The sequence below is a fragment of the Pygocentrus nattereri genome, chromosome 6 (assembly GCF_015220715.1).
Source record: "Pygocentrus nattereri isolate fPygNat1 chromosome 6, fPygNat1.pri, whole genome shotgun sequence".
Taxonomy (NCBI): Eukaryota; Metazoa; Chordata; class Actinopteri; order Characiformes; family Serrasalmidae; genus Pygocentrus; species Pygocentrus nattereri.
Window position 1 is genome coordinate 39,200,745 of NC_051216.1, and position 19,408 is coordinate 39,220,152.

Below are 19,408 nucleotides of genomic sequence, written 5' to 3' on the forward strand. Positions count from 1 at the left end.
TCTTCACATGACAAGTGTGACAGCAGTATTGCCTGAGATAGAACGGGAGTTTTATAAGAAGCCAAAAATGGATGAACTATATTGTATGTGTAGATGATGTTGATGAGAGGCCTCGTTCCCAACCAGGTTTCCAGTTCATCCCAAAGGTGTTCGGTGAGGTTGAGCTCAGGGCTGTGTGCAGGCCACTGGAGTTCCAAAACAGCTGCAAAGTTTCTTTTTGGTTGCACGGTGTCGAATTGATCGGCAATTTTTTTGTGCCTTTGTCAACAAAATTTTACCTCATGTAAAAAAACACACACACACACACACACACACACACACACACACACACACACACACATATATATATATATATATATATATATATATTTTTTTTTTTTTTTTTTTTTTTTTTTAACAAATCCACACCAACTGCACTTTCTTTGCCAGCCAGCAAATACATTTAATAAAAAAATCTATAATACAGTTTGCAACCTTGGTGTTTGTAATAATTTGCTTCAAATATTTGGATTTCTTTTAAGAATAACTTGTTTATTTTGCTAAAACATGAAAATGACAGGGTGGACAGGCTGACAGGTCCTGACTTCAGGAAACAGAAGGAAACACTTGTGATAGATGAAGTCTATGAGAACATTACGTTCAATTCAATTAAAAATTTTAAACAAAATGTAAAAAAATGTCGTTACTGCAATTTTTGCAGTATTTCCATTTGCTTTGTAGAGATTTCTGGTAGTTCTGGTGTAGTTTTTACAGGAACATACTGTAAATTCTACAATGAGCTGTTAAGAATGGACATCAGCTCCCAGAATTCATAGCAAAATACAATAACACTGTAATTTAAGACATCAGGTTAAAGTACACCGTAAAATTACAGTAACTGTTTACAGTGTGTTGACCTTGCGTGACAGGGTGGAAATTACCTAAATTTAGCATGTTATGAACACATGTTGACCTTTATTTAGCAAAGTGTTCAACTGTTAAAAGTGATCTGGTACCGTTTCACAAACATATTCTAATATTCCATCCATCCATCCATTTTCTAAGCCGCTTCTCCGTCGTATTCTAATATTCTGAAACCTTTATTGAGAAACTACAAGTTTTACCATGATACATTAAGCTTGATCACACAATATGATGAGAAAATATAGTTGTATATGTTCACTGTGCATGCAGCAGTGGTTAGGAACTCCGTTAAAGGAAAGCATTATGGTCGTTTTGATGTCACTGATGTCAAAAATCAGGAGCCTTAACAGGTTGTAACCCCCTTATGACATCAATGGGTGGACATCCATGTCAAAGATAAACATAAAATGTTGAAAAAAATAAAATGAAAATTACTACATGAATGTTTAAAAGATCTAAACTGTAAAACACAATGTTTGTGGCTGTTAGACAATATGGAAGATCAGGCAGCTAATGGTCTTCAGTATATCAAAATCACCTACATTCAGTAAAAAAAAAGGTACAAAATGTGTCAAATGCTTCTTAATGTAAATACCATTATGCAGATATATTCATGCTCATTTACTCAATCAGAGCAACACTTGAGAATTAAAAAAAGTATGAAACCTGAGTGACTATATACTATGGACAGTGTAGTGTTAAACTGATTATTACTGTTATTGTTGCAAGGATGGATAGACTACAGAACACTAATGCAAATGCACATGAACATTTTGTAGCACTTTTAGATTAAACATGTACATTGAAGCTTGTAAAAAACATTCCATGTGTGTTATTTGAAGCCTGTAACAGATAATAACAGATATTTGAGTTTGTATGTTTCAGTTAGAGCTGCTTAAACTACAGCTCAACCTTGTTGTTAATAACAAATCTAGAACTTCCAGAAGGTCTGGATTGATGGTTTTCTCTCAAAATTGGTCCAACTGGAAATCAAAGCGTGGTTAGTTCCTATGTCACTTTCTAATTATGCTGGTAGTTAATCTAATGTGTAAGTAAGCCTAATGTGTAAGAAAGGCTAGAAATGCAATGCAGTATTCTCGTGAAGTGAATACATTACGATGATTTTAAACAAACATTTCTGACATAAAACCACTTGATGTATCATAGAACTGCATTAAAATCACATTTTATGACAAATAATTAACTTTGGTGAACAAACATGTCCAATTTTGAAACCGTTGTTCTATGCGCTCAGATACACTGAAAAGGTGCTTACAGCACGCCAGAAGCCCTCAAATGCTGCAGAAAGGCTAGAAATGCAATACAGCGTTCTCGTGGCGTGAATACATTACAATGATTTTAAACAAACATTCCTGACTTAAAACACACTTGATATGTCATAGAACTTCATTAAAATCACATTTTTCTGACAAATAATTAACTTTTGTGAACAAGCATGTCCAATTTTGAAACCGTTGTTCTATACGCTTAGATACACTGAAAAAGCACTACCAGCATGCCAGAAGCCCTCGAATGCTGCAGAAAGGCTATAATGTGAAATAAGAGTGGAATTACAATACTTGCTGAGTAGTTTTTAGTTTACAGAAATCGTTGGGCCTTCTCCTGAGGCCTAAAAGACAACTCCATTTTTTGTCAATATGTTATATACATTAACCATGTTGGACCACTTTGTTTAAAAATACTATACCCAGCTGCACATGTTATTATAGCTATTTGAAAATAGACAGGTTGCAAACAATGATGTATTTGACACCATTCTCATGTTAGTTTGATTATATGGCAGGAAAATAAAAAAACCTAAATCCACTAAACACACTAAATGTATGTATTTCAAGTTTTTCTCAATTAATTATTAAGTAGAATTTTGGCATCATTCTGCAAAACTTGTCCAACATCACAACATGGACACAGCACAGGTACATCAATTGTGTGTCGTTGGTTGGGAGCCTTGATCACAGTTTTCACACTTGTCTACTGATTGTTTCATTCTATCTCAGGTACATCATCGATCAGAACGCCACACGGGGTATTTCCATTGATTAAGGGCACAAGGACAAAAGTACTTTCAAATCTTAAAACAGACGACAAGGTAATAAAGCAGTCTTGATAGAGTGACTAATGGTTTCTTGTAGTTCTTTAGTAGTTATTTGAAGCTTATCTAGTGAAGAAGAATAGCATACCTGAAATAAACATGAAAGCTCCTTTGGCAATATTTTGGCTTTGGCTGTTTTGATTGTCAGTGCGATTACCATTACTGAATACTGTATATGTTGAATAATCTCCAGTTTTATGCCTTTAATATACTGTCTACTGCAATCTATAAGAAATTAATAAGTAAGTAAGACAAATTGTTTACACTTTTATGACACTGTATTCAAGCACATTGAATTATATTTGAAATGAAACAATGACTGTTTAAGGAATTAAGCTGGCTGCTCAGTTGTTTCATGGTCTGTTGGGCATGGTTGCATCATCAGTTTATGCACAGTAGAGTTAACAAAAGGTCTAGTGGTTATTGTAAATGTGGCGTGTAAATCTGCTGCTGTTATCTCTAAACAAGACCATCATGAGGCTGAGAAACAGCGACCAAATATTAGATATGTCAAAATGAACTGCTTTTACATTGTTAAGAACCAAGACAATAGTAGATAATTCACTCACATCCTCGGGAAAACATGTCTTTCACCATGTTTTGACTGAGTTTGCTTTGAATTCTCTTTCAATCATCAGAATCATCCACTCATGGAAGGGGTCCAAAGCACAACCCATGATACTAAATGTTCTTCTGCACATTGTGTGCAATTACACTTTTACACCAGAGAGGCCTCCAAAACGTAGACAACTTACATAATGTAGCTTTAACTCCTTACATGGCCAGAGGCTGCTGGTGGGCCCAAAGTTTTATTACACACTTCTGTAACGTAAAAACAGCTCAGTCAGTTTGCACTGCCTGCTGTGCTAACATTCACAAAATAAGCTTAAAAAGCTCGAAAAATTTGTAAGTGACATTTGTAAAGTGTTTTTAAGCATAGCATAAGCCCTGCCCCTCCCTCCCCACTTCATAGTGGATGCCTCCACTATCAAGACTTTCCAGTGGTGTGTTCACACTTGTCTACTGATCATCGATCAGTAGACATCTGAACATCTGAACACCACATGGTTTGTATTAACAGTGGTTTGTATGAAAAAGACCCTTGGTTTTAATTACAACTTATATATGTAATAATGAAGGTAATTAAGCCCAAACGTCTTTTGCTTAACCTCATCATTATTGTTTCATTTCAAATCCAGTGTGCTGGTGTATAGATACAAATAAACCCAAATGCTATCAAGGTTCACTTACTTATAAACTCTTATTTTTGGTTTCATACATGGTGAGACAACACTCAATGTCCTGTAAGCAATAAACAACAAAAAAAAAGACTTCAAGGTTTTATCTTATTTGCATATGAAAGACATCAAGTTCTTTCTGACGCACTGCTAGTGTGCAGTGACTTCTTCTCTTTAGCTTTCCTTCATGCTCTTGCGTCCCGCGGTGCTATTTGACAGTCATTTCATGCTTTGGCTTCGGTGCAATGCTCTTCACACCCGTATGGCTGATTCATGTCAAATGCATGCATTCCTCTCTTTTCGTTTGGGTTAACTGATTCGGCACCTGCTGGCGTTGTTCAATTCCCTTCACAAAAAAATAAAAAATAAAAAATAAAACCTGCCTGATGGCCTTTTCCCAGCACCTGGCCGTTACACGAAATATAGTCTGAAGGTCAGCATGTAATGCTGCAGGGACCCGGGCATGTATAGGTGATCCCAGCCAGGTGATGGCAGAAACGGCACCAGGACAGCATAAAAATCATTTTGTGTATTCTCCCATCTGCCGTGACTAACTGGATGCACCTAGTTGGATTAAAATTCATGTTTTAAATGGAAGGGCCTTTTGTGGGGTGGAGGGGGTGGGGGTGGGGCTGGTGCTGTATCATATGAAGTATTCCTTCTTGGTCTCATCCATGGAGTCCTGCAATGCTGGGTCATTCCGGAGGGCCACATCGGCCGTCTCGGCAAACTCGGTACCCTTGGCCTCGTTGGTGTGGTAGGTGCCCTTATACCGGTACATGTAGCGGAGGATGACCACCAACAAGCAGATCAAGACCAGGACCACTGCAGCAATTACAGCTGAGGAGAAAATGGTAAATTAATTGTAAATTTGCTTGCAGATAACATATCGCTGTTGTCTGAAGAAAACCTTGTATCTCCAAAATGGGAACTGTAAAGGGGAAGGAAAAACCTACTTTACTTTCAATGCAAGTCAATGGAACTAGACTTTTTTCCAAGTCATTTCGGGTCATTTCTTTTGGTCCGTTCTTCATTAAATTTACAAGTGCAACATGAACTTTCAAATCATGTCAATAATTGAAAAACGACAAAAATGGTGATATGAGGTTTTCTTCCAACAACAGCAATATATTATGTAAAATAAAGCAATATTTATTGTTAGCAGTGAGACACTTCACATTATCTCTAACGACATTCATAAAAAATTAAAGTGGTAAAACTAGAAAGGGAAAGTTCACAAACAAACTTTAAGTTGGCTTGACAAAGCCAGCTAATTGTATTTCAGAAGCTGTTGCTAGGCCTTTGCTATGATATCCCAGGTGGTTGCTAGACTGTTGCAGTTCATTGTCAGTTAAAATGTCGCAAATATGACAGGATTAGATTTGATGCTAGTCATGATTCATAGGTGATGCTGCACCTTCACAGGTTTCTACTACTCTATAGAAAGCTGTAAAAACCCAGCCAGTTTGTTCTCAACGTGTGTCCGTAATTAATATTCAGAATGCCTTTTATTTCAGAAGTGATCAAAAATTCTGAGAAAGCTGTGACATTATATGCTTTCTGCTTCAAGAAAATTAAATATATACATGCATAAGTGACTCCAAATTTTTGAACAGGTTAAATACATAAACGTGTAAATAAATACATTACAGAAAAGGTATATTTTGTGCATGCATGACACTGCTATGGTTTCCATTCAGATACACAGGTTTAAGGTAAAGAGGTCATTCTCAGGTCACCACTTTGTTTCCATAGTGCACAACCTGGCTTCATTCTTATGATCCTTCATCCTTATGTGTAAATTAGTAGTAAATTAACTACTGGTCAGTTCACATCAATCACCACTTCTTAAATCAATAAGGTCAAAAGGTGGGCAGTAAGAATAATTGACATTCCTTGTCAATAATTATTGATTATCTCATATCCACAGTAGCCATAAAATGCATGATGGAATACATTTTGATGTATGATTTGCAAAACTGACTGTTTGAAGGTGAGTGTTATATATAAAAGATGTAAAGAAAGCTGCAGTTGCATGTTTTATCTCTACACTGTTGTCGGAACAAAACCTAATATCTCCAAAATGGTAACTTTAAAGGAGAAGGAACAAACATACTTCACTTTCAATGTAAGTCAGTGGAACCAGACTTTTTCCCATGTCATCTTGGACCGTTTCTTTTGGTCCATTCATCAAGGCATGTATATATACATACATATATATATATATATATATATATATATATATATATATATATATATATATATATATACATATACACAGCGCAATGCAAAAGGCACCCAAGACACATTTTCAAAATCCATTTATTTATGTAGTATGTGTTTATTTGCTGAGAAAAGTGTTAATATTTGAATAAACAAAATTTATAGAATATGAATTAATAATGATTATATATAAATAATAGAGATTTTCTGGATGTTAGTTTGTTTGTTTAACCATTTTCAAACCTCTCCTCGAGGAAGCCCAGTATTATATGTAGTTAAAAAGCAACTCCTGGTTTGACCAATCAGTGCTTCAGTAAATTGTGCTCATGATATAATTGATGATATTAACAAGTCTCTGTGGTGGCTGTGAAGGTGTCAAGGAAAAATATGGATCCAAGAAATTCTTGTTACTTTTTATTGTTTTTATGTTTATTTGAATTATGAATATGACTTTACATATTAATAGTATATTATATTATATTATAATGTATATTGTGATAAACTCACTGCTGAGGGAAATTGTTTTAAAAATTTGCTTAGGTGCCTAAAACTTCCACACAGCACTGTATATATATATATAATATTTGTGGAGGGTACTGTAGTACTTACAGTACCCTCCACAAATATTGGTACAGTGGGTAAACATTTTTTACTTATCTCTTTGCTCTTTCATTCACCCCTTTATTTAATTTGTTGTTCAGCCTCCCTTTTCAATGGCAACAGCTCTGAGTCTTCTCCTATAAAGCTTAATGAAACTGGAGAACACATGGCAAAGGATCTGAGACTATTCCTCCATACAGAACCCTTCCAGATCCTTCAGATTCCAAGGTATATGCTCATGGACTCACCTCTTTATCTCAGCCCACCAGCATTCTACAGGGTTTAGATCAGGGGACTGGGATGACCATGTCAAAACCTTAATTCTGTTGTCAGTGAACTATTCTTGTGTTGATTTTGAGGTGTATTTTGAATCATTGTGCTGCTTCTTCTTCTTCTTTCGGCTGCTCCCTTTAGGGGTCACCACAGCGGATCATCTGCCTCCATCTTGCCCTATCCATTGCCTCCTCTACTTTCACACCAACCATCTCAATGTCCACCTTCACTACATCCATAAACCTTCTCTGAGGTCTACCTCTTCTCCTTCTACCCGGCAGCTCCATCTCCAACATTCTTTGCCCAATATATCCACTATTCCTCCTCAACACATGTCCAAACCATCTCAACCTGGCCTCTCTGGCTTTATCTCCAAACAGCTCCACCTTCACTGTCCCTCTGATCTGCTCATTTCTAATCTTATTTTGAATCATTGTGCTACTGAAAGATCTAAATTATGATCCAATTTAAACTTCCTGGCTGAGGCAGTCAGGTTTTGATTTTATATCTGCTAACTCATGGTGGAGTCTGTGATATAACCATACATCTAAACAAATTGTCCAGGGTTTTTGAATTAAAAAAAAAAAAACAGCCCCACAACATCACAGATCCACCATACTTCACAGTGGGGATGAAGGGCTTTTCTGCATGGCTACCTCTGCATCTATACCAAATCTTCCTCCAGTGTTTATTGCCAAAAAGTTCCAGTTCAGTCTCATCTGAGCATAGAACCCAGTCCCACTGAAAGTTATAGAAGAACCTGGCAACCTGTAGGCCTTCAAGTTTGTTGGTTCTTCACAGCAGGGGCTTCTTCTGGCAACCCTCTCAAAAAACCTGTGGTTATTTAGGTGGCATCTATTGTAGTTTGGGAGATGTTTTAGCCCTTGACCTAACTGATGTCTCCAGTTTCTTATCTGTGATTCTTGGGGATTCTTTGTCCCTGCATTTTAAGCATTTTAACTGTTTAGTTATTTTCCTGTATCCTGATTTGTGCAGGTTCTCTGGTCTTTCTCATAACAGTGGATTACTGAGGGCATCCACTTTATTAGAAACCCTACTGTTGACAATCTAGAGCGTGACTAGCACAGTATGCAATAGATGGGCTACAATCTCAAACTGCACATTGGCAAGGTGAAGCTACAGCGTAGGGCTTTGTAATAAAGTGGCTGGTGAGTGTATACTCCCAGTGCTCTAATTAGCATTAGTGCCCTTGATATAAACTATTTACCTCAACAGTATTTCAAAGACCATGATTCCACTGATATCCTGCTGAGATTTATTGTATCTAATTACGCACAAGCCTGACCACATATCTCCTTACTGATTATTCATGTGCAAATTCAGTTAAGAGGAATGGTGCTGGAGCTTTAAGCTTTCACCTTCTTTAACCTTCAGCATGTGTAGAACTTTTCAGAAGCATCTTGCACAGAAGAAAACCATGTTTTGAAGCAGAAGCAGAAGCTTTTCTATAGTTGCAACATCACCACCAGTGCAGTCTGGAAAATTGGACGCATTAGGTCAGGACAGAGTGCACTCGAAGTCGGGCACCTTAATGTTTCTGGCACACAGACATGGCCTTTTATGAGTTTCTTCATCAGAGAGGGACACGTTTTATATCGACTCTTGGACTTCATGACTCTGCAATATCTACCCTAATAGAACTTTAATACCCCAATCTGGAGCAATCTTAGTGAGCAGCTGCTCTTGGAAAAATATTTGGATGCCTCCAAGGAATTAATAATGATAAATCATGCTTCTTTAATCCCTTCATAATTGCATACATAGCATTATTTATATTATTCATTATTGACAACAGCCACAATAACATTAATAATTATAATCATATAATATATATAGAACATAAACCAACTTCTAAGACTGAACTGTAGGCGAGTCTCCTGAAAAGAATGGATGCTGATATTCATATTTAGTCCTTAAGAATTCTGTGTAATTATCTGCTAGATATGTTTTTCTGAGCCAACCCTTTTTTATTTCATTTTATAAGTAATATATCTTTTTTGTTTATGTAATGTAATAACATGCAGTTTCATTCTCAAAGTGCGTTATGTCCATTTATAACATTTTTTAAATATCAATAGGTTCGAAAAGAATAACGAGTCTCATCTAACACATTTATTTTTCAAATAAAGGTTCTATTAATTATCATATAACATTAACATTTCTTGTATTAAGCCCCCTCCCAACAGCATACATGATTGGAGAAAGAGAAAAATCATAAAAGTGGCTTTTAATGTGTTTCAGAAGCAAATCTTTCGTATATTAATCAATAATGATTATATTAAATGACTACATTGAATACATTAAAACTGCCTTCCTTATTATTAAAATGAAAATCAGTCACTTTTTGTACTTATTTGCCTTTAATATGTGTATTTTAACTTACCACCAATTATGACCTTAAAGAATCCATCATCTGAGTTGTCTGCAGAAGAAAAAAAGACACTACATTAGTGATTAAAAATGGATCAGTAGTGCATCAGTGCATCAATCATTTCACACTACATCATGTTGCTATTTCAAGTCACGTATTTATTGCTTAGGCGTTTTAATAATGTCTTAAAACAAATCAGTGATATAATGTAATTTAAAATTGTTTAACATTAGTACAGTATACTATATATATATATATATATATATATATATAGTAGCCTTCTATCTTTTAATGCATTACAGAGACAGTTAACTCTTACACAAGTCAGTCACGTTAATCATGTTGATACCACTCTCATATTCAGCAGTCATGGTTTCTGTTTAGATCCCCAGTGTTAAGTTGTAGAAGTCAGTCTCTGCTCATGATGTTGAACAGTTTTCTTTAATATAAAAACTGGTGTTGCTGATGCAGTGAAAAAATAGCACAGCCTATATCCTTATGTGCAAATTAACTGCTGATCAATTTACATCACAGCTTCTTGAGTTGATAAAGTGAAAGTAAAATTAGAATGAAATGAGACACATCTTTGCTTTAGTACATGTTTTTTATGGATGTAGGTCCATCATAATAACTTATATGCAGCACTGTGCAAGAGTGGATATTTCTGAAAAGAGTTTCTCATTTTTCCAAAGAATCTTTGTCCACAGCAACAGCGTTTTTGAATATTTCGTCACACAAGAATGAAAAAATGAGTTGGAAGTATTACATGAGGATACCAGGCCAAGCGATAATAACTCATAAAAATTGTTGTGATATCACTCAAAAAGACCATAGGTCCTTTTCACATTTCCATTTTTCTGCTGGAAACACTCAGTGCAGGCTGACACTGCACCTTTTTTATTGTCCGCTAAAGCCATGACAATAACAATGACGGGAAGAGCGCGTACAGCTTACTCAAGCGTTCAAGTTTGAAGCAAAAACAACCTTAACGTTAACATGTAGCTTGTGCTTTGAAGTTGCTGCTGCTGCCGCTTTCAGTGGAACAGTTTTCATTTCTCTCTCAAAAGCTGTCAGTATCCTCAGTCCTCAGCGGGGAGTAAATGTTCATACACTGGGGCCGGAAGTTGTGTGAAATGTCTACAGTGGCATTACAAACCACAATGATAGCAAGCTGTTTCAACATCTCCAGCTAACATGGATAATCTAGCGTTTTGGTTATAGTTATTTTCATCTGTCCATCAATTTATCACTCTGTAGACGTTAGCTGACATTACTGTATTTTGATAGCCGTAAAGGAGTTTTTCTACAAAGCATGCAACTTTGCAAGTTCTAACACTTAGAAATATGATGAAAGATGAAAAGATGAAAATTTCAGACCCCTCCATGATTTCTAAGTGGGAGAACTTGCAAAGTCGCAGGGTGTTCAAATGCTTATTTTCCTCACTGGATGTCCTTTATGTGAGCATGCATTTAAAAAAAACAAAGCACAAATCGGAAGCAGAGAAAGTGAAGCAAACGCCTTGTTTGACTTGAACTGAGTCATTGAACATTGCACTTGAACTGTGCAGTTTTATCTCACACAGGTCCAATTTCTGCCACAAAATGAAAATTCTCAGAAAAAAAAATACTACATTGAAATGAAAAAGTAACACTAAATTCAGTTATATAGCATGTTTTCAACCCCCACATTGCTGAGCACTCAGAAAACACCTAGTCATCACGTAAGCTTAACAAATGAAGGCTGCAAAAACCACATACAAATTAATGGTGTGATGTCAGCATTTTCAAAAACCTGTCCACCTGAAAACATAGCAAAATAGACATTTTTTGGTTTTAAAAATCTTTAACCTTGTAAAAAAAAAAAAAAAACTTGTTTTTAATAACTGAAAATGTCCAGGATGTCAAAATGCAGATTTTCCAAAAATGTCTGGATACATCTGAACTTTAGGCACCATAAAATGATTTGAAACAATTTATTACTAAATTGTGTGTTTTGCCTGTAAAAACACTACATCACACTATAATATATGCACATTTAAATACAATTAAAGTTCTTGCTTACAGCTCATCTTTTAAATAACTATTGTAGGCCAAATCTGGCAATTTGCATAATGTTAAAGGAGTGGTCCATCTGGGTTTTTCTTCCTGATCAGCCCCCACCACCAAAATGCTGTACTCGCCATGTCCTAACCCCTATTAAATATTTACCTTCCTCTGACTTTGTTATTATAACATGGGTGAATCTTTCATAAGGCTTTTGTTTTTACAGACAGCTGTCTCCACTGCGCCGTGCCTCATTGTCTCCGTCACCGTAGGGACGAAAACCTCGTTAAAGGAGGCGATTGAAGATAATCATGAATTATTGCACGGGGAACATCTGCCCGCCTCCACTCGACTTTCGCTGAAGGACAAAAGGGAGAGGAAGCCTGTCACTCTCCCAAACTGGACAGGATTGAGGATTAGAATGAAAAAACAGCCTTTAATTGAATATTTGGCCAAAAATCTAATTTACTGAATATTCACCAATTCACCAGCAAATGCATTCGATCAGGATATGTTTGGTGTCTGAAGTTTGCATAACTAGATTTGCATTGGAGCTAAAAAAACTAATGTAGCTAACAAGTATAATAACTAACAATTAGGCTATAAAGTCTATGAGTAGATTTAGTAAAGAGATTAGGTGAAATTGCACACCAATGTGTGCAGCACCAATTAACACCTTATTCCAGAAGGTTCATTACCACACTGTACAACAACATACAGTCAGCATTTTTCTTCATTGGTATTTTGTTAAAAAATAAAGTGAAAATATCAAATCATAAACCCAATATCAAGAATGAAACTAGAGCCGAGTTTATTGTTACACCCCTATCAGAATGTCACAGAGTGTCAGAAACCACATAACCAAGTCTATTTAGACTAGTTTGCAAATCAGTGTGTAATGTTTTAGGTGTGCAGTTTGTGATGATGCTTACTGGTGGGGTAGCTACATTAGCCTCAGTGTAAAACAACAGAAGCTACCTTCAGACATAAAACATGTGTTGGCTGTCCTGGGAAAACTGTGTTTTATATTTAGCCAAACCATCACTTTAAACCCTAAAGCTGTCGGTGCACTTCAAACAACAAAAAAGCTAATTGAAATTGAACTGCTGCCAAACACACTATCATCAGTATACTGAAAGTAAAGTTTGTGTATGTCTTTTGCACACTGGACTGCTCCATGAAGTGACATGGACAGTCGTATGACGTGTGAAAAAAATCACAGTCAGGGAAAGGTCTCAGAACACACAACATGGTGATTAGGGCCAATCACGGTCAGGGGAAGGCCTCAGAACAAAGAATGTGGTGATTAGGAACAATCACAGTCAAGGAGAGGTCTCAGAACAAAGAATGTGGTGATTAGGACCAACCACAGTCAGGGCGAGGTCTCACACAGTGGTTAGGACCAATCACAGTCAGGGGAGGTTTCAGAACACACAGTATGGTGATTAGGACAAATTGCAGTCAAGGGGAGGTCTCAGGACAATCAACGTGGTGTTTAGGGCCAATCACAGCCAGGGGAGGTCTCAGAACAAGCAACATGGTTTTTGGACCAGTCACAGTCAGGGGAAGGTCTCATAGCAAACAATGTGGTGATTAGGACCAATCACAGTCAAGGAGAGGTCTCAGAACAAAGAATGTGGTGATTAGGACCAACCACAGTCAGGGCGAGGTCTCACACAGTGGTTAGGACCAATCACAGTCAGGGGAGGTTTCAGAACACACAGTATGGTGATTAGGACAAATTGCAGTCAAGGGGAGGTCTCAGGACAATGAACGTGGTGTTTAGGGCCAATCACAGCCAAGGGAGGTCTCAGAACAAGCAACATGGTTTTTAGGACCAGTCACAGTCAGGGGAAGGTCTCATAGCAAACAATGTGGTGATTAGGACCAATCACAGTCAAGGAGAGGTCTCAGAACAAAGAATGTGGTGATTAGGACCAACCACAGTCAGGGCGAGGTCTCACACAGTGGTTAGGACCAATCACAGTCAGGGGAGGTCTCAGAACACACAATATGGTGACGAGGACAAATCGCAGTCAAGGAGAGGTCTCAGAACAAAGAATGTGGTGATTAGGACCAACCACAGTCAGGGCGAGGTCTCACACAGTGGTTAGGACCAATCACAGTCGGGGGAGGTTTCAGAACACACAGTATGGTGATTAGGACAAATCGCAGTCAAGGACAGGTCTCAGAACAAAGAATGTTGTGATTAGGACCAATCACAGTCATGGCGAGGTCTCACACAGTGGTTAGGACCAATCACAGTCAGGGGAGGTTTCAGAACACACAGTATGGTGATTAGGACAAATTGCAGTCAAGGGGAGGTCTCAGGACAATCAACGTGGTGTTTAGGGCCAATCACAGCCAGGGGAGGTCTCAGAACAAGCAACATGGTTTTTAGGACCAATCACAGTCAGGGGAAGGTCTCATAGCAAACAATGTGGTGATTAGGACCAATGACAGTCACGGGATGCGGGTCACAGAACAAGCAGTCTGGTGATTAGGACCGATCGCAGTTGGGCGAAGGTCTCAGAACAAATGACATAGTGATATGGACCAATCAAAGTCATGGGAATGTCTCAGAAGAAATGATATGGCGATACAGACCAATCACAGTGAGGGGGAGGTCTCACACAATGATTATGACCAATCAGTCAGGGGGGAGTCTCAAAGCAAATGACACAGTGATTAGGGACTGATCACACTCAGGCAGAGGTCTCAGAACACACAGTGTGGTGATTAGGACCAATTATTGTCAGGGGGATTTGCTGCAAAACATTGTTTTATAATATACTGTTGGTTCAAGGGTCTGCAAATAAGCCCATTCTTCAATTCTCTCATAGCTACATAAATATTAGTTTTATAGTAGTTGCTAATTAAAAAGTCTTAAACTGTAAACATCAGGGGTGAGCAACTGAGGACTGGAGTCCAGCACAGTTTGGTGATTTTGCACTTCTTAAACCTGGCAATCTTAACTTAATTTGTGCAGGAAAATCACCAAACTGCACAGGGATCTGGCCCTTCAGAAGCAGAATTCCCCTTTATACACTTTTTAATCTGTTTTTTGGTTATCTTTTTTGCTTAATAATTATAATTCATTGTTTTATGAATTATTCTATGAAGAACTACGTAAGATATAAAAATATGTAGTTGCAAGAGTGAAGAATTAAAGCGTAGACCTGCTGACAGGCCCTTAGTGTTTAAAGACTAATCTCCTCATTACAGTTTAAAGAGTAAATAAAGAACTGAATAATAAATCTAGGGTTTAAGGTGTGAAAACAACTTGAGAAATAATATGGAATCGATCAAAACACTGGAGCCCCCTGCTCACCCTAAAATGTAGACAATTAAAGCCGCCTCATTAATGGCTAATCACCCGTAACTTTGAGCTGCGTCGGCTGTCGTTAAAAGCTCATCAGGCCAAAGTGTTTACAGTGCAGTCATACGCTGCACAATTAAAGGCAAACTGCGGAACATGACCAGTAGGGAGAAAGTGGAAGCTAGTGTGGGTAAGAAAAATTGGGTTTGTGGTGTTAGGAGTGGTGCAGATGTAAAGATTTACATTTTATTAGCAACCTCTGCCTTTACACCCATGCTAACCTGTAGTCAGTCACCCCATTCTTGGTTCTTCTATGGCAACACACAAAGAACCTCTCTAGCAGTGTAGCTATGCAATTTGAAGTCAAGGAGGAGACTGCTCAGTTCAATCATTCCTCAGTAACACTGAGATTAATACCTCATCATGTTGATTTATCAATCTACTCAGGCTTTAGCAGAGCTCAGTAACACAGATTAATAACTGATCATCATGTTGATTTATCAGTCTACTTAGGCTTTAGCAGGACCTTCAGTAACCCTGAGATTAATGACTGATCATCACCTTGAGTTTTCAAGTCTACTCAGGCTTTAGCAGAGCTCAGTAACACTGAGATTAATAACTGATCATCTCATTGATTTATCAGTCTACTCAGGCTTTAGCAGAGCTCAGTAACACTGAGATTAATAACTGATCATCACATTGATTTATCAGTCTACTCAGGCTTCAGCAGAGCTCAGTAACACTGAGATTAATAACTGATCATCACATTGATTTATCAGTCTACTCAGGCTTTAGCAGGACCTTCAATGTCTGTTTAGGGTAATGTTTTACAGTAACATGTGAAAGTAATGTCACGTAAACAGGACTCAACAGCTTTGAATTCTTTTCATGAAGATTTCAAGGCAGCTGCTTTTGAATTGATTCTACTGGCCAGTTTCTGGGGTTCAAGCAGCGTCAGCTGTTCCTATTTGCCTAGAAGAGGTATTTTTACTGACTGATTGAGCCACATTCAATCTAGCTAACGTGAGCTAGCAACCTGTGTTCCTTGCTTTAAATATGTGTGGTGATCTTCAGAAACCTGTTGGAAGTCACTGACATCTTTTTTGCAACATATAGGCAAGGAGAAGCATTAGCATCCTGTTGCCATTGCTTATCACTTTTGTTTTCACTGGAAAAAACTGAGATACAAATAGTTGAAATTATATAAAACCATCTGCAAGTCTAGCTTGTTAAATGTATAAATGTATAAATGCAGCATATTTGTTAGAGGTAATTTCCCCTATAGCTCGAATACAGTGGACCATTGTTAGCCTGCTGGTCCACTGCCATTTTGCTCAGCTTTTTCCTGGTGGCCCACTAGTGATCAAGCTGACTGTTAGACAAAATACCACTTTTCATCAATTATTTTCCACTCACAGTCTAATTTACAGATTTGTCCATTTCTTTTTTTCGCTTTCCTTTCTAAATTAGTAAATCATTTTCATCTAGTACAGTGTCATCAATAGCATTTTTAACTAAACCATTTAATATTAGGCCTAGTCATTATTTTTTTCCTCTCAGCTGTTTGTATTACTCGTCTTAGGTCTTTTTTTTCTTCAAAATAAAAGACTTTGAGCTTTAAAGATCTGTTTGAGGAAATTGGAAATTGTATGCAAGGCAGTAAACTGGGTGGTCTGAGGGTCAGCGGGGTGTCAACCTTATAAAGACAGCAGATATAAATATTTGCTATATACCTATATATGTCTGGATTTTAAATAAAATTTCACCATTTCAGGTTACTTCAGGCCGCCACACATATAATTAAATAAATGCGAGGATATGCTCTGGTATGAATACGTTTGTAGCTGTATAGGTATTGGCTATAGTTAGCTTGTCTGTTATATTGTTTAATTACAAATGCATATTTTGTGTTTAGCTGCTCAGTCTAGCTAAAGTAACTTGGCAGGCAATATCCCAGGTACTGGGTCTCATTGCAAAGATGAGAGGAGGACTTTTATTAAAAAGTGTATTTTTTGGGCCGTACACGAATTATGTGATAAATCCTATGCAGCCGATGGCGACCCAGCAATACTAGGCTTATTTTAATCAGTCATTACTGACTGGTGTCTTGTTTTAAGGTAGGCATAGTAAGAGTCCTTTTGAACCATGTTTGCTGTGGCATTACTAAAAAGGACTGGGTTTAAGTGGGAAAGATTTGTCTGGGGTTTAGAGAGTAACCTAAAAGTAAAGTAGTGAGACTACTTTTTCCAAGACATAATAAGTAAAGCAATTCCATTACAGTTTTAGAGATTTAATTATTCATTTGTAATTGATTATTTTTCTGTGACAACTCCAACCCTGGCAACTGCACTTTCCGCTGTTTAAAGGCAGCTAGCTACAATACTGTATTCGTGTGTGGCTCCCATCATGAACAACACCAAACAGGCAGAGTTTTTGTAGATGAATACATAAAACATTGCAGACTACATTTATTCCTATTGTTTCGAGGACAGTACAGCTTGCGGATCCGCTGAGTTTGGTCTCTGGGTTCTTGTTAAAGTGAATGATACACCAACAGGAAGTGGAAGGCGAGTCCCCGACGTCTAGTACAAGCACAAAACTTACCAACAATGACTCCCTCCGTGGCTTGGGTTGTGCCTGAGAAGACAGAAACACAAACAGTGTTAGCTTAGTGACTTCAGCACTTCGAGGACAAAAGCAAGCGTTTTTCATTTCACACGCTTTTTGTTATCCTTCTCGAGGCAAATGAGGCCTTCGACTGGGAAATGCTTGCAGCAGACGATGTGTAACTCGCGAGCAAAAGAAAGGATAAGACACCGTCTTGAGATTTAGATGAAAAATGTACTTTTGCTTGATGCTCCTTCTCTGCATCATTCAGAAGATGTGTTCGGCTCAGGGGGATCACAGGTTTTGCTGGGCCTGTGTGATTATTTAATCACTCCATACACTCATGTAATTTTAATGAAGAGAGGAACTTGGAAACTTTGGCAAACAGTGAAAAGTGTTTTAGGCCCCACAGCTGTATACATACGTTAGGATATACTGTACAATTTATTACAAACTCTCACCTTATACGTCCACTCACTGGACACTTCATGATATCCACCTACCTTGTACGTCCACTATGTAGAGCTGTAGACTTTACAGACTGTAGCCAGTATGTTGTCCTAGACTCAGACTCGCCCTTATCTGACTTGCAAATCAATTTGGACTCACCCTTAAAAAACTCTCGTTTTGGACTGGCCCTTAACTGACTCACAACTTCTGACTCACTCTTAACTGACTCACAACTAAACTCAAACTCGTCCTTATTTGTCTTGCAAGTTGACTATGCTGCACACTTTTGAGCCAAGATACAGTGTCCTGTCTCAAAAATATTTCACTGACAGAGCAACCCCCTCTTGACAATGAGATCACAACCAAAGTTATGGAATCACACGAAAACGGGTAGAACAGCTGTAACATGATGCATGGACATCCATATAATCGCCATAACTGTGCATTTCATCACACATGAGTGGCAGTCTGTGTCTCATGTGCTCCAAATAAGAGCAGTGAATGAGAGCCTTCCAGTTCCTTTGCCACATCACTTCCATTTGATTTATTAAGAAAAGATATTGGAAGTAAATTCATTAGGAATCATTACAAATACTTTGCTTTAAAACTACAGAGTCCCTTACACAGTAAGAAAAAAGAAGTCCTCTATAGAAAAAAAGATGCATCAAGATGCATCGATAATTGTTTTATAATTACATCGCAGCCTCTGAATCATAATCGAATCAAATCATGAGGTACCTAGAGATTCCCACCCCTAGTGTTCAGTAGTGTGTATGTGGGCGTTTCACTGCACAGATGGGTTTAATGAGGAGGTGAATTTCCCGTTGTGGGATTAATAAAAGGTAACAAACTTTAAACTTATATATTTATAGATAAATAAAAGAGTGGAGTAGTGAAAGTCACAAGGACAATCAAACATGAAAAATGAGGCGTTTGGGTGATGAGAACATTTCAACACTTATAGTGCTGCATTACTCTAATGAGTTCACCCATTTACAGTCATAAAGAACTCAACATGAGATTTTATTACTGTTACCTAGAAAGGATTGCTAAGGCTGCTTTTCAATTGAAATATATTACACATTTCTGATTATTTAATGATGATTTTTAGTCATGCTAAAATATAAGGAATAATGTAAAGTAGCAGGACATTTTTCAGAAAAAAAAATCAGTAATATGTTCTGCTGTACATTGACAGTGCATGTAAAAAGTTTGACGATATGGAAGAAATAAAAAAAATATGAATA

At 37.5% G+C, this 19,408-nt stretch overlaps 1 protein-coding gene across 1 annotated transcript in view; it reads right to left on the reverse strand.

Annotated features, from left to right (window-relative positions):
- Positions 1 to 510: 510 nt before the first annotated feature.
- gypc (glycophorin C (Gerbich blood group)) overlaps positions 511 to 19,408 on the reverse strand; it is a 55,616-nt gene continuing 36,718 nt past the window's right edge. Inside the window, exons 3-5 of the mRNA XM_017695069.1 lie at positions 17,709 to 17,741; positions 9,755 to 9,793; positions 511 to 5,094 (exon numbers count right to left, since the gene is read on the reverse strand). Coding sequence (XP_017550558.1) covers positions 4,898 to 5,094; positions 9,755 to 9,793; positions 17,709 to 17,741 — 269 coding nt within the window. The 3' untranslated portion in view covers positions 511 to 4,897. The remainder of the gene's footprint in view (positions 5,095 to 9,754; positions 9,794 to 17,708; positions 17,742 to 19,408) is intronic.